Raw genomic sequence first — 15279 nt, 5'->3', positions numbered from 1 at the left:
GCACGTATTATAAAACTGCATGTTACAGGTTGCCTGAAGTTCCTGACCTCAACTTTTACTGTGTAAGTCATGTGCATGTGTAAATATTAAGTTTTGGGGAAACGCTATAGAAAGGGTAAAAATAAGGGAACAAGTTGGTGTTATCTTTACAGTGATCACACACCTCTGCATCACATGACAGTGATGTCATTCATGGAGCTATTAGCACAGGTAATCCTCCTCCAGTCAGCAAAAAAAATCCACTTCTGAGTTTATTAGGCTCCAGCTTTTGTGCACACAAACAGCATTCTTTACCCCTGACCCACTGTGCAAAAACCTCACAGTCACTCTGCGTACGTGCACTTTTCTAAACCTATTTAACTAAAAGTTGTGTATTTTTGCTTCTTTTTGTCTCAGTGAAATGTACTGTATCAGTATACATTAGGAACATATGCTTTAAATAAGTATAATATTATCTTAAAGTTTTACCCACAGTCTTCTGTACAGTTGTCTCTTTCATGAAAAACATTAACCAGTGATAATAAACTAGGACAGGTGTCATTTGTAAGGAGTTACTGGCTTTTATTGTCTTTGATCTTGATAACAAGTGCTTCAGTCCAATGCATGACTTTCAGGACACGGTTAAAAACGAACCACGGAAGCAGGACTCCCTCCTCCAGCCCTGGCGTTCCTATATATAAGGAAGTGACTCTACTCGAGCACCAGAGTGTTTGTGGCTGACAGGCAACAGGAGCTTGGAATCCAAAGATGAGACTCTTCGTATTATCGTGCTTACTGGCAGGCTGCCTGGCTCAGAAGCCTCACCCATGCGGTAAGTAAAAGAACTTAAGAGAGGGGGAGGTGATTGTGTTTTATGCTTTTTCAATATTTCACATTTCACATTTCTTCTTCAGAAAGTCCTGCTCTTATGAGTGGAGCCCTCACTGTGGTGAGTGTTTCATAATGTGTTATATGAGCATCATAAAGCAGGACCTGAGCATTATGATTAGGCAGAATTACAGTATGTGAAAGAGGGAGATGTAAACTGGCATGATCTGTCTTCAGGCAACACAGAATGAAAAGCTGTGGTCGTACATCAAATACTTGTACGATGCTATGGGACAACGCATCCGCTTGATGGAGATTGGAAATTACGAGAATAAGACATTCACGTATGACGTTCTGATGCTCTACAAAGAGGTAAATAAAGCAAGCAGTTGCACATCACAAATATTTATTGTGGAGTTTTTAGAAGTGAAAAGTACAAGAACATGTTCCAATTCTGATTTACAATATGTTATTATTGTTTTTTAATGAGTAGTTGCCTTAAGCATGGGCTCCTTACTCAAAGAAGTCCATACAAAAAGACAACATTTCAGAAGTACAGCACATAGAAGCAACATTAAAAATTGCAGTTCAGTTAGTTAGTTAGTCATAAGTACAATTTTATGTTGACATTAAAAATGATTTACATGGATGTTGCTTTGTTTGTTACATCCACAAAACCATAAACGTTTCATGATAATGTATTGGAGTTTACAATAGCTTCCTTTATCTGTCTCATCTGTCTATGGATGAAATTATGGGATCCTATGGGATTTTTGCATAGGATTTTGGATCATTGCAGAAAATAAACTCTATGGCAAACACACATTTCTCATGCTTACACGTTTTGTTCAGCAGGATAATCTTCAAAAATTAACACAACTTTTATTATGTTTGAATCGTTAATGCAGCCGAGGAAAGTAAAAAGCTAAAGTTGCTATAGCTAACTGCTCCACGGTCACATGGGTTTTTGGTTAGACTATGACTGAGGGCACCACATGAGGTCTGTGGTTAACACAAGCTAAAGAGATGTTCATGTTTTGTTGACATAAGATAGGTTAACAAATATCCCACTTGTGAATTTGTGAGTTTTTACAGGTCCTTAAAAAGGTGGTTGCTAACAAGTGGCTAAATGAGACTTCAGTGGTTGTCGGGGACATTAAACGTCAACACGCCAGACACAGACAGGAACTCTCTCACTAGTCAACCTCACAGCCTCTAGTCATGTTTTTCAGTGCTCTTGCAAACTCTTGTAGATTATTATTATGTTAATAAACAATTTATAAGGCTACAGATTCTCCAGCTTGTCAAAACTGCTGGTTAGCTTGTCGGAGATCGTCTGAAGCTAACAGTAGTGATGTTCAAGTCATGCGACCGTGGTGTAGTTTGCTATAGTATAATGTTAGATTTTTACTTCTGTCAGCTGCATTATGCTTCAAACATGATAAAAGTGGTGTTCATTTGTGAAGATTATCCTGCTGAACAAAACGGGTAAGCATCAGAAATGTGTGTTTGCCACAGAGTTTATTTTCTGCAATGATACAAAATCCAATGCAAAAATCCCATAGGAGAATTCTCAATAGACGCCATGGAGATGCTATTTCGGGGTTGGACTACAAAAATTTGTCATTTTGTTTGCTCTCTATTAAAAATTATGTAAAAATAGGTATAAAAATAAGAAAGGAAAAAAAGTCAAATTAATCTAAATTAGCAACAGTCGTCCTCATCCTACGACTTTTCTCCTTCAGGCTGTCATGTACGAGATTAATGACCATGACCGCACATGCAAGAAGAGTCCTCTGAAGGCAGACTTTCAACCTATGGGAATCCCAAAAGACGCAACTCTGCTGGGTCAGGCTGTTGTGGGCAGTTCGTCTGGACCTGGAGAAGGACTCCTGGTTAACACTTGGACAGGAGAATTGCCTGAAAAAGCAGGTGAGAGAGTTTCCAGTCACAGAAAGGTCTTTTATTTGTCTGTTTCTTCCCTCCCAGTTTATTAATACATTCATTTTCACCTCTAAACGTACAGGAAAATACATAAGTACAGTCACTGAATTCGGATGCATCCCTGTCAGCCTTTCGTACAAAACTGACCAGTATGGATGGATAGTGCTAAGGTAAGTTTACATTCACATCCACACTGTGAATATCACTCTTGTGAGGGTGACAGGCCACATGCTGAAATCAGAAATATCAGCCAAGTTGACAGGTCTTTCTGTTCACTAGCTACTTCAACAACGTCATTGGGATTCCAGACCCCAGTTACCTCAACCCTCCAGACTTCTGCCAGGACGCAGAGATGAACAGTGAAGAGGAGCCGGCAGACTTTCTCAGCGTGTTCCATAAAATGCACTGAGGGCGTACTTTCACTAATGATTTGAAATAAAACAAGTTGAGCCACTGAATCACAGCTTTGCTATGTGATATTCATCACACTTACTACAGCTAAAACCATGTCATTCTATGGATCTTGATCTTTTTTTCAGTTTTCTTTTCTTTCTACATTTTCTGTCTTGAACTTAAAGGCACACTTATAAATATTGACAACAGATTATATTTTCCAAACAAAGGTTTAAAAAGTGTTTACACTCAGAGATCATAACCAATTATTAAAAATAAATACAACCTAATTTCTGTATTGTGTGTTATTTTTTCTGTCCATTCCAATTAAGTAAAAATGACAATCACCTTAAGAGACTTTTTTTCAACAAAAACAATAGTTATTCATTTTTCATTAATGGTTAACTCATATCAATGAATAAAGTGATGCTTTAAAACACAATGCATTTAAAATTATGAAATTATTTTAACTAAATGAAAAATGGATAAATCTTTTTTTTTTTCAGAGAACAGAATGTTCAAAGTCTCCTTAGTTCTAATGTTTGCATACATAATCTGTTTGGATTTGATTGTCTAATAATACAATCAGCTTTTATTACATCCTATAGTCAGAATAAATCAAAACAGCATTTTTCATCTTTGTACATTTTTCCTATTTCCCATCATGTATAGATAGAGGGTAAAATCAATTTATTTTTTCTTTGCAAGAGATGATTTGTGCTATAACGCAGGTGTGTTAGAGACTTGGTGGTGAACGCAAACGCAGGACAACAGACAGGTTGGTTTTTGGAAAACAAAGATAAATCCACTCTTTTGACTTGACAGAGAGCGCATCTACCACAGTAGGCTGAACAACAGAAGAAGAGGGTTGATGTACTGCAGGCTGATGACTTGATGAGAGGCAGGTGTGCACACTCCTCCAGATACACATTTCACACACACTCTCACTCTCACACACACACACACTTTGAGGTTAAAGGGCATAGTTTGAAATCTCTGAAGAATCTCATCATAGTGTACACACACTGGCAGTAGCCCCCGTGGCCCTTTTAGAATTTCCCCAGAGGAAATTTTGTAGTTCATTTTTATTATACACACACACAATAAAACGAAAGTTACATATGTAACTACAGTTATATGAATCCTGGATGACCGCCAGAGGCGGTGCATAAGCACTGAATGACTTCGTCTTGCGCATGTGCAGGTCGAGTAGTTATACCAACAAAGTCACGTGTGACCCCCTGATGACCCCCGGATAGTTTATATCATCCGGTGTCATCAGAGGATCTGTTCCTGCAGAATCTTTTCTCGCGAAGCCACGAGGGTTCTGAGTGACTGGACGCTCTGGCGGTCATCCAGGATTCATAGAACAGTAGTTACATACGTAACTTTCATTCTATTTCATCCTTCCTGAGCGCCAGAGGCGGTGCATAAGCACTGGATGACACATACCAAAAGAGTCACGAGGAATCCAACCTACTCACCTTACTGAGTGGAAGTAGAGGAACTTGGTAGGAGGACCACACCCAGCGGGTGAGGAGTGGCAACATCCACCCGGTAAAATCTGGTGAAGGTGCTTGGTGACGCCCATGAGGCCGCAGCACATATGGTCTCCAGGGGCACACCTCTCAGAGCCGCCCATGACGCGGAGACGCCCCGGACAGAGTGGCACCTCACCCCGGGTGACAGGGTGACCACCTGCCTCATATGCGTGGGTTATGACGTCCACAATCCAGTGAGACAAGAGCTGCTTCGACAGTGTGTGACCCTTCTTCGGACCACCATGGCACACAAAAAGCTGGTCTGACTGTTGCAAACTTGCGGTATGCTCAATGTATGCCTGTAAAGCCAGCAGAGCACATAACAGCTCAGATATGTCGTCCCTTTCCCTTTCAGGGCCATCAGAGTTCAACCTCAGACAGGAACTACTGACTGATAGGGCATGAAGCTCCCCAACACGCTTCGCTGAAGTGATGGCGAGGAGGAAGGCGGTCTTTGCCGATAACCACTTCAGTTCTGCCCGTGCCAGTGGCTAAAAGGGGGGCAGGCAAAGGGCACCCAGTACCAAGGGCAGGTCCCACCCTGGAGCTCTTGGTGCCTGTGGGGGATTCAGTCACCCTTCAAAAAGAGGGTCACCAGCCTGTGGCCCCCCACAGTGCTGCCATCAACTCGATCGTGCTGAGTTGAAATAGCGGCCACATACACTTTCAGAGTAGAGGGACGCCGCCCCCTATCCAGGAGGGATTGCAAGAACTCAAGAATAACGGGCACAGAGGAGCACACAGAGTCCACACTCCTGTCTGAACACCAAGCCGAGAACAGCTGCCACCTGTTCTCATACTGTGCCCGGGTAGAGGGTGCCCTGACAAGACAGTTCTACGGAGAGAGTCAGTACATTCATTCAGCAGTGGATTCGACCCTGCAGAGGCCAAACCCACAGTTGCAGATGGCAAGGGTCGGGGTGCCAGACCCTGCCCCTCAGCTGAGAGAGGAGGTCCTTTCTGTCGGGGGGGCGCCAAGGCTTGCTGCGAAAGAGGCTGTGCAGCAGAGGAAACCATGTCCTTCCTGGCCAAAAAGGGGCCACCAGAAGCAGTGTGTGGCCCTGTTGGAGAACCCTCTGAAGTACCGCCGCCATCAATGGGAATGGTGGGAAGGCATAGAGGAGGCGGGGGGGGGGCTTGCCTCAAGACAGAGAGTCACCTCGTTCTGTCTCCCTGGGAGATACATTGCCCTCAGGCTGGCTAGGCGGGGGGCTGCCCAAGTAAGGAGGTCCCTTGTTACGTGCAGTAACCGTGCCGACCTGGTGCCCGTGGGACAGTGAGAGGCCAATGACTAAAAGAGCAGACAGCTCCTTGTTCAGGGCCAGGTCTCTGACTGGGTCGCTCATGATGGTCATTTTGACCCGAAACTGCAGTTTGTACGAGATGTAAGCAGCCCAATTGCTGAGCTGCTGCTGGGAAAAACAGCCGACGGCCGGCCCATCATTTCCTGGCCCCCCGGCCTCTGGGTGGGCGCCAGTTACTCTCTGAAACCCGAGGTTGTCTTGGGGGCCTGCATTCAGGGACCCGAAAGTCCTGGGCCGTATGCCGAATGGGCTGTTGCGCTGGACGAGGGGGCCTCTGGTGGCCACCAAGGCGACCTTGAGGCTGAGCGTGGTGTTGTGGGGCAGCTGGAGATCCCCTTGCTCTAGCAGGAAAAGGCGTGCCACTATGTAACCCAGGCAGGTGTTGTCTGGTCTGCCTGGCTTGGACGGTCCGCTCCAGCGCTTCCAGAGCGGCCGATCCAAACAACTCCCCTGGCTCCACTGGGACACTGCGGAGGGTTCTTCTGCAAGCCTCCGAGAGGGGCGACTGGGCCAGCCAGACCTGGTGCCGCATCTGAACCAGTGTGGACATCAGCCATCCCAGTTCCCTGGACATAAGGGCGAAAGCCTGCAGGGACACATCACTAAAATTCACAGTTGAAGAGTCGACCATCGACTCCTGTAGGGATGCTGAAAGAACAAGCATAAGGTGAGACATGGAGTTGCTTATCCGACCCATGCGAGCTGCCGCGTCATAGGCATTAGACAGAAGGCCGTCTGTGACACGAAATTGGGGAGATGGACACCTGGCATCCAACCTCAGGGCCTCATCAGGAGAGACGATGAGCGCCGCCACTGTTGGTTCAATAGCCGGCATGCAACCCAGACCAAACCTGGCTGCATCTTGCATGGCTGCCAGGGTTCGGCCAAAGGATGTTGCATGAGAGAGGGCTCCGGAGTCCCTCCAACATGCATGCAGCTCCCTCAGGTATTCCTCTGAAGGAGGCACTGCAAAGGCAGTCTGGGTTGGAACACACCTGAAAAAAGCACTTGCTGGAGGCAGCTGGGCCTGTGGCATGTCGAGCTGTATACAGGCCAGGGCCGTACGAATGATAGCCCCCATGGAGCTACCTTCTGATCCCCGCTCCGAGCTGTGAGCCGAAGAACGGGATCCTGCCCCCGAGGCATGGGAGATGGTGTTCTGAGGGCCTGTGATTTCCTCATATTCCCTGAATGCAGTGGCCGAGGCCGTGGTCGAGAGGACGTCATCCTCTGGGCCAGACATGGTCACAGAAGGAGTAGGCGTACCAGCACTCCCTGCACCAGTCTCAGGCTGGAGAGCCAAAAAGATGGACTTCATCTGATGAAGCTCTGCCGTCAACTGGTCCACCCTGGAAGCCAGCTTAGACCCCCTGGCCACCCTTCTGGAGGGAACGCCTTCAGCCTCTGCGCCCGGCGCTTCAGCCGACTGGGCCGGGTCTGGTCCAGGGTCTGGGCTGGGGGCAATACTTCTGGCGAGGACACACCACCCAGAAGCTGCTCCACCCCAGCCAGCCTAGCAGCCCGTACCGCTTGGGGCATGAGGCTGCAGTTCATGCACGGGCTCTCTGAAAGGCCCTCCATCAAGTGCTCAAGGCCAAGACATGAGGGGCAAAGTTCATGGCCATCCTCAGGCTGCAGAAAAGCCATGCAGGCAGAGCAACAATGAGTGGTCATCATAATTGCAACCGCCAATTATGACACCACCAAGCAGCGTATGTTGGGAGCGGGAGCGAAGACACTGCCTTCACCAACAAGGCTGTACAAAGAAAAAGGCAGCCTCTGTACTCTTGTTCTTTTTTAAAAAATTATTATATATAGTTATTTATGTATTCCATTGTAATAATAAATAAACATCTGGCTTAACCCAAACAAGGAATGATGTTAATTAATAACAACAATCCAATAACTATGCAGATTCAGCCAGCAGAAATAGCACTGCTAACTGCAATTGAAAGTTTACTCAAATCCAACGGAAAAGCGGTACCTTGAAGGCAGCACAGGTACAACCGAGTCGTCTACCGTAATAATTCAGAAAACACAAACAAGATAAGGCCCAAGGTTCTGAGATAAACAAGTTAACACAAGCGAACACGCTGCTGCTAACTATGAGCCACCATGGCCCACCGTTATGCTGGGAGAGGGAGCGGATACACTGCCGTCACCAACAAGTAATAAAGAAACAAATTACTCACCCAGCCGAGAGGCCAACCTCTTTTGGAAGGGTGCTCACAGTGCCGGTGAGAGCGGCCGCGTCCCAGAGGACGGCTTGCCCCAGCCTTTAGAGGGCGAACTCCTCGCGGCTCCAACCGAAATGGCTTGGTCACAAGGCTACCGGTGGCAAGCTGCTAACTACTTAGCTTCTGCTATAGCGGCTCCAGTAAGGTTGTTTTTTTTGCATATGCTGACACTACAGCTGTAGATGTTGCCAGTTGAGATACAAGCACCTCACCTGATCCACTCACGCACACAATCACAAAGTAGAAAAGCCTAAATTGAGTGCTTATGCACCGCAGATGTTGCCAGTTGAGATACAAGCAAATTCCCCATATTATTACTCAGATGTGTGTTTTATTCTGACAGGATAGGTGTAAAAGGACGGATAGAAAACCTGGCAGTGGGTGCAGACGGGGAGCCTCACCAGCTTGTTTTGTTTGCAGAGGAAAGTGTATCTACCGTCACACAGCATGAGAGCCCTTGTCCTATTTGTGTGCCTGGCAGTGGGCTGCCTCACTCAGAGACCACAGCCAGTGAGTCCAACAACACATGTTGACTTTTAATATGTAGTTTTCTTCTGAGTTATATGATGATGCTGTTCATTTTCACTTTACCATTTATGAGGGTATTTCCTCATAAAGGCCTTCGCTGCAGCTGTGTTAATCCATTTATAATAAAACATATTTCATTTTAACAGCATCCCCACCACTGCTGACTGGACGCTTCTCTGTGGTAAGTTTTATTTCCAAAACCAAACTATATATTAAGAAAGATTGATTGAAAATATGTTTAGTTTGAACTAATATGGTCACAGGCAAAGCATTCAAAACAATCAGATTAATACAGCCAGTGTTGATAATAATGAAGGATTATGAGCATGTATTATAAAACTGCATGTTACAGTTTGCCTGAAGTTCATGACCTCAGCTTTTACTGTGTAAGTCATGTGCATGTGTAAATATTAAGTTTTGGGGAAACGCTGTATAAAGGGTAAAAATTAGGCAACAAGTTGGTGTTATCTTTACAGTGATCACACACCTCTGCATCACATGACAGTGATGTCATTCATGGAGCTATAAGCACAGGTAATCCTCCTCAAGTCAACTAAAAAAAAATCCACTTCTGAGTTATTAGGCTCCAGCTTTTGTGCACACCAACAGAATTCTTTACCCCAACCCACTGTGCGAAAACCTCACAGTCACTCTGCATACGTGTACTTTTCTAAACCTATTTAACTAAAAGTTGTGTATTTTTGCTTCTTTTTTTTCTCAGTGAAATGTACTGTATCAGTATACATTAGGATCATATGCTTTAAATTGGTATAATATTATCTTAAAGTTTTACCAATAGTCTTCTGTACAGTTGTCTCTTCCATGAAAAACATTAACCAGTGATCATAAAGTAGGACAGGTGTCATTTGTAAGGAGTTACTGGCTTTTATTGTCTTTGATCTTGACAACAAGTGCTTCAGTCCAATGCATGACTTTCAGGACACGGTTAAAAACAAACCACAGAAGCAGGACTCCCTCCTCCAGCCCTGGCGTTCCTATATATAAGGACGTGACTCTACTCTCAAGCACCAGAGTGTTTGTGGCTGACAGGCAACAGGAGCTTGGAATCCAAAAGTATGAGACTCTTCGTATTAACGTACTTACTTGCAGGCTGCCTGGCTCAGAAGCCTCACCCATGCGGTAAGTAAAAGAACTTAAGAGAGGGGGAAGTGATTGTGGTTTCTCTTATTTCTGATGCCATTTTATGCTTTCTCAATGTTTCACATTTTTTCTTCAGAATATCCTGCTCTTATGAGTGGAGCCCTCACTGTGGTGAGTGTTTCAAAATGTGTTATATGAGCATCATAAAGCAGGACCTGAGCATTATGATTAGGCAGAATTACAATATGTGAAAGAGGGAGATGTAAACTGGCATGATCTGTCTTAAGTCCACACAGAATGAAAAGCTGTGGATGTACGCCAAATACTTGTACGATGCTATGGGACAACGCATCCGCTTGATGGAGATTGGAAATTACGAGAATAAGACATTCACGTATGACGTTCTGATGCTCTTCAGAGAGGTAAATAAAGCAAGTAGTTGCACATCACAAATATTTATTGTGGAGTTTTTAGAAGTGAAAAGTACAAGAACATGTTCCAATTCTGATTTACAATATGTTATCATTGTATTTTTTAAAATGAATAGTTGCCTTAGGCATGGGTTCCTCACTCAAAGAAGTCCATGTCATTTGAAATGAAATTATGTATTTTTGTAGGCCAAGCCAGAAGTACCATCCATATGGTGTCTATTGTGAATTCTCCTATGGGATTTTTGCATTGGATTTTGGATCATTGCAGAAAAAAAAAATTTGTGGCAAACACACTTTTCTCATGCTGACACGTTTTGTTCAGCAGGATAATCTTCACAAATGAACACCACTTTTATTATGTTTGAATCGTTAATGCAGCCGAGGAAAGTAAAAAGCTAAAGTTGCTATAGCTAACTGCTCCACGGTCACATGGGTTTTTGGTTAGATGACTGAGGGCACCACATGAGGTCTGTGGTTAACACAAGCTAAAGAGATGTTCATGTTTTGTTGACATAAGATTGGTTAACAAATATCCCACTTGTGAATTTGTGAGTTTTTACAGGTCCTTAAAAAGGTGGTTGCTAACAAGTGGCTAAATGAGACTAAATGAGTTGTCAGGGACATTAAACGTCATCATGCCGGACACAGACAGGAACTTTCTCATTAGTCCACCTCACAGCCTCTAGTCGTGTTTTTCAGTGCTCTTGCAAACTCTTGTAGATTATTATTATGTTAATAAATGATTTATAAGGCTACAGATTCTCCAGCTTGTCAAAACCACTGGTTAGCTTGCACCGTGGTGTAGTTTGCTATAGCATAATGTTAGCTTTTTACTTCTGTCAGCTGCATTACGCTTCAAACATGATAAAAGTCGTGTTCATTTGTGAAGATTATCCTGCTGAACAAAACTGGTAAGCATCAGAAACGTGTGTTTGCCACAGAGTTCCTTTTCTGCAATGATACAAAATCCAATGCAAAAATCCCATAGGAGAATTCTCAATGGACGCCATGGAGATGCTACTTCTGGGTTGGACTACAAAAATATGTCTTTTTGTTTGCTCTCTATTAAAAATTATGTAAAAATAGGTGTAAAAATAAGAAAGGGAAAAAAGTCAAATTAATCTAAATTAGCAACAGTCGTCCTCATCCTACGACTTTTCTCCGTCAGGCTGTCATGTACGAGATTAACGACCATGACCGCACATGCAAGAAGAGTCCGTTCAAGTTCGACTTTCAACCTACGGGAATCCCAAAAGACGCAACTCTGCTGGGTCAGGCTGTTGTGGGCAGTTCGTCTGGACCTGGACAAGGACTCCTGGTTAACACTTGGACAGGAGAATTGCCTGAAAAAGCAGGTGAGAGAGTTACCAGTCACAGAAAGGTCTTTTATTTGTCTGTTTCTTCCCTCCCAGTTTATTAATACATTCATTTTCACCTCTAACCGTACAGGAAAATACATAAGTACAGTCACTGAATTCGGATGCATCCCTGTCAGCTTTTCGTACAAAACTGACCAGTATGGATGGAAGGTGCTAAGGTAAGTTTACATTCACATCCACACTGTGAATATCACTCTTGTGAGGGTGACAGGCCACATGCTGAAATCAGAAATATCAGCCAAGTTGACAGGTCTTTCTGTTCACTAGCTACTTCAACAACGTCATTGGGATTGAAGACCCCAGTCACCTCAACCCTCCAGACTTCTGCCAGGACGCAGAGATGAACAGTGAAGAGGAGCCGGCAGACTTTCTCAGCGTGTTCCATAAAATGCACTGAGGGCGTACTTTCACTAATGATTTGAAATAAAACAAGTTGAGCCACTGAATCACAGCTTTGCTATGTGATATTCATCACACTTACTACAGCTAAAACCATGTCATTCTATGGATCTTGATCTTTTTTTCAGTTTTCTTTTCTTTCTACATTTTCTGTCTTGAACTTAAAGGCACACTTATGAATATTGACAACAGATCATATTTCCCAAACAAAGCTTTAAAAAGTGTTTACACTCAGATCATAACCAATTATTAAAAATAAATACAATCTAAATTCTGTATTGTGTGTTTTTTTTCTGTCCATTCCAATCAAGTTAAAATGATGATCACCTTAAGAGACTTTTTTTCAACAAAAAAAATAGTTATTCATTTTTCATTAATGGTTAACTCATATCAATGAATAAAGTGATGCTTTAAAACACAATGTATTTAAAATTATGAAATTATTTTAACTAAATAAAAAATGGATAAATCTTTTTTTTTTCAGAGAACAGAATGTTCAAAGTCTCCTTAGTTCTAACGTTTGCATACATAATCTATAGGATGTAATAAAATCTGATTGTATTATTAGACAATCAAATCCAAACAGTCAGAATAAATCAAAACAGCATTTTTCATCTTTGTACATTTTTCCTATTTCCCATCATGTGACAATTAGATCACCCATACATTACAGTGGATGTTTTTTAAATAAAAATTTGGGGAAAAAATCCTCAAGAACTCACAAAAAACAAATTCATTTTTCATACAATTAAATAAAAATACAAATTCTTATTGAACATGAACCTTGGAGATAGAGGGTAAAATCAATTTATTTTTTCTTTGCAAGAGATGATTTGTGCTGTAACGCAGGTGTGTTAGAGACTTGGTGGTGAACCCAAACGCAGGACAACAGGCAGGTTGGTTTTTGGAAAACAAAGAGTTTTATTGCTGATGGGAAAAGAAATCCGGGGGAGCAGCAGGAGAGGGGGAGATGAGTGATGAAGCTGAGGTGAACTGAGGGAGAGCTGGGCTGGCGGGAATGTCTCAGAATAAGCAGGTGAAAACATGGAGGGTTGATGATCCTGGAGCACAAAAAACACGTTAGAAAGTTTGAACTAGAGCTAAAACAACAAGATAAATCCACTCTTTTGACTTGACCGAGAGCGCATCTACCACAGTAGGCTGAACAACAGAAGAAGAGGGTTGATGTACTGCAGGCTGACGACTTGATGAGAGGCAGGTGTGCACACTCCTCCAGATACACGTTTCACACACACTCACACATTTTGAGGTTAAAGGGCATAGTTTGAAATCTCTGAAGAATCTCATCATAGTGTACACACACCGGCAGTAGCCCCCGTGGCCCTTTTAGAATTTCCCCAGAGGAAATTTTGTAGTTCATTTTTATTATACACACACACAATAAAACGAAAGTTACATATGTAACCATGGTTCTATGAATCCTGGATGAGGGGGGTGACCACCTGCCTCATATGCGTGGGTTATGACGTCCACAATCCAGTGAGACAAGCGCTGCTTCGACAGCGTGTGACCCTTCTTCGGACCACCATGGCACACAAAAAGCTGGTCTGACTGTTGCAAACTTGCGGTATGTTCAATGTATGCCTGTAAAGCCAGCAGAGGACATAACAGCTCAGATGTATCGTCCCCTTCCCTTTCAGGGCCACCAGAGTTCCACCTCAGACAGGAACTACTGACTGATAGGGCATGAAGCTCCCCAACACGCTTCGCTGAAGTGATGGTGAGGAGGAAGGCGGTCTTTGCCGATAACCACTTCAGTTCTGCCCGTGCCAGTGGCTCAAAGGGGGGCAGGCAAAGGGCACCCAGTACCAAGGGCAGGTCCCACCCTGGAGCTCTTGGTGCCTGTGGGGGATTCAGTCACCCTTCAAAAAGAGGGTCACCAGCCTGTGGCCCCCCACAGTGCTGCCATCAACTCGATCGTGCTGAGTTGAAATAGCGGCCACATACACTTTCAGAGTAGAGGGACGCCGCCCCCTATCCAGGAGGGATTGCAAGAACTCAAGAATAACGGGCACAGAGCAGCACACAGAGTCCACACTCCTGTCTGAACACCAAGCCGAGAACAGCTGCCACCTGTTCTCATACTGTGCCCGGGTAGAGGGTGCCCGGGTAGAGGGTGCCCTGGCGTTCAAGACAGTTCTACGGACAGAGTCAGTACATTCATTCAGCAGTGGATTCGACCCTGCAGAGGCCAAACCCACAGTTGCAGATGGCAAGGGTCGGGGTGCCAGACCCTGCCCCTCAGCTGAGAGAGGAGGTCCTTTCTGTCGGGGGGGCGCCAAGGCTCTCTGCGACAGAGGCTGTGCAGCAGAGGAAACCATGTCCTTCCTGGCCAAAAAGGGGCCACCAGAAGCAGTGTGTGGCCCTGTTGGAGAACCCTCTGAAGTACCACCGCCATCAATGGGAATGGTGGGAAGGCATAGAGGAGGCCTGCCGGCCACTCGTGTTCGAGGGTGTCCTGTCCTAGTGGGCTGGTCTCTTCTGTCCAGGAGAACCAGAGGGGGCAATGGGTTGTCTCTTCTGAGGCGAAGAGATCCACCTCCGCCCTGCCGAAGAGGTCCCAAATCCTGAGAACCACCTCCGGATGAAGCCGCCACTCCGCCGGGGGGGGGGCTTGCCTCGAGACAGAGAGTCACCTCGTTCTGTCTCCCTGGGAGATACATTGCCCTCAGGCTGGCTAGGCAGGGGGCTGCCCAAGTAAGGAGGTCCCTTGTTACGTGTAGTAACCGTGCCGACCCGGTGCCCATGGGGGACAGTGAGAGGCCAATGACTAAAAGAGCAGACAGCTCCTGGTTCAGGGCCAGGTCTCTGACTGGGTCGCTCATGATGGTCATTTTGACCCGAAACTGCAGTTTGTACGAGATGTAAACAGCCCAATTGCTGAGCTGCTGCTGGGGAAAACAACCGACGGCCGGCCCCGGCCCATCAGTTCCTGGCCCCCCGGCCTCTGGGTGGGCGCCGGTTACTCTCTGAAACCCGAGGTTGTCGTGGGGGCCTGCATTCAGGGACCCGAAAGTCCTGGGCCATACGCCGAATGGGCTGTTGCGCTGGACGAGGGGGCCTCTGGTGGCCACCAAGGCGACCTTGAGGCTGAGCGTGGTGTTGTGGGGCAGCTGGAGATCCCCTTGCTCTAGCAGGAAAAGGCGTGCCACTATGTAACCCAGGCAGGTGTTTTCTGGTCTGCCTGGCTTGGA

At 45.1% G+C, this 15279-nt stretch overlaps 2 protein-coding genes across 2 annotated transcripts; both read left to right on the top strand.

Annotated features, from left to right (window-relative positions):
* The first annotated feature begins 689 nt into the window (after positions 1-689).
* On the top strand, positions 690-3425 carry LOC131990083 (ependymin-like). The gene is made up of 6 exons (XM_059355478.1): positions 690-811; positions 894-928; positions 1045-1179; positions 2553-2739; positions 2834-2921; positions 3031-3425. Exons 1-6 carry the CDS (start codon positions 748-750, stop codon positions 3158-3160), a joined length of 639 nt encoding a protein of 212 aa, XP_059211461.1. The 5' UTR covers positions 690-747; the 3' UTR covers positions 3161-3425.
* Positions 3426-8909: 5484 nt separating this feature from the next.
* LOC131990084 (ependymin-like) lies at positions 8910-12335 on the top strand. The gene is made up of 7 exons (XM_059355479.1): positions 8910-8935; positions 9694-9894; positions 9992-10026; positions 10143-10277; positions 11455-11641; positions 11736-11823; positions 11933-12335. The coding sequence occupies exons 2-7, from the start codon at positions 9831-9833 to the stop codon at positions 12060-12062; spliced, it is 639 nt and encodes a 212-aa protein (XP_059211462.1). The 5' UTR covers positions 8910-8935; positions 9694-9830; the 3' UTR covers positions 12063-12335.
* The last annotated feature ends 2944 nt before the right edge of the window (positions 12336-15279 follow it).

This window comes from Centropristis striata, chromosome 17, assembly GCF_030273125.1.
Source record: "Centropristis striata isolate RG_2023a ecotype Rhode Island chromosome 17, C.striata_1.0, whole genome shotgun sequence".
Lineage (NCBI taxonomy): Eukaryota > Metazoa > Chordata > Actinopteri > Perciformes > Serranidae > Centropristis > Centropristis striata.
The sequence above is the reverse complement of the archived record's forward strand: the minus strand, read 5'-3'. Positions and strand labels throughout refer to the sequence as shown.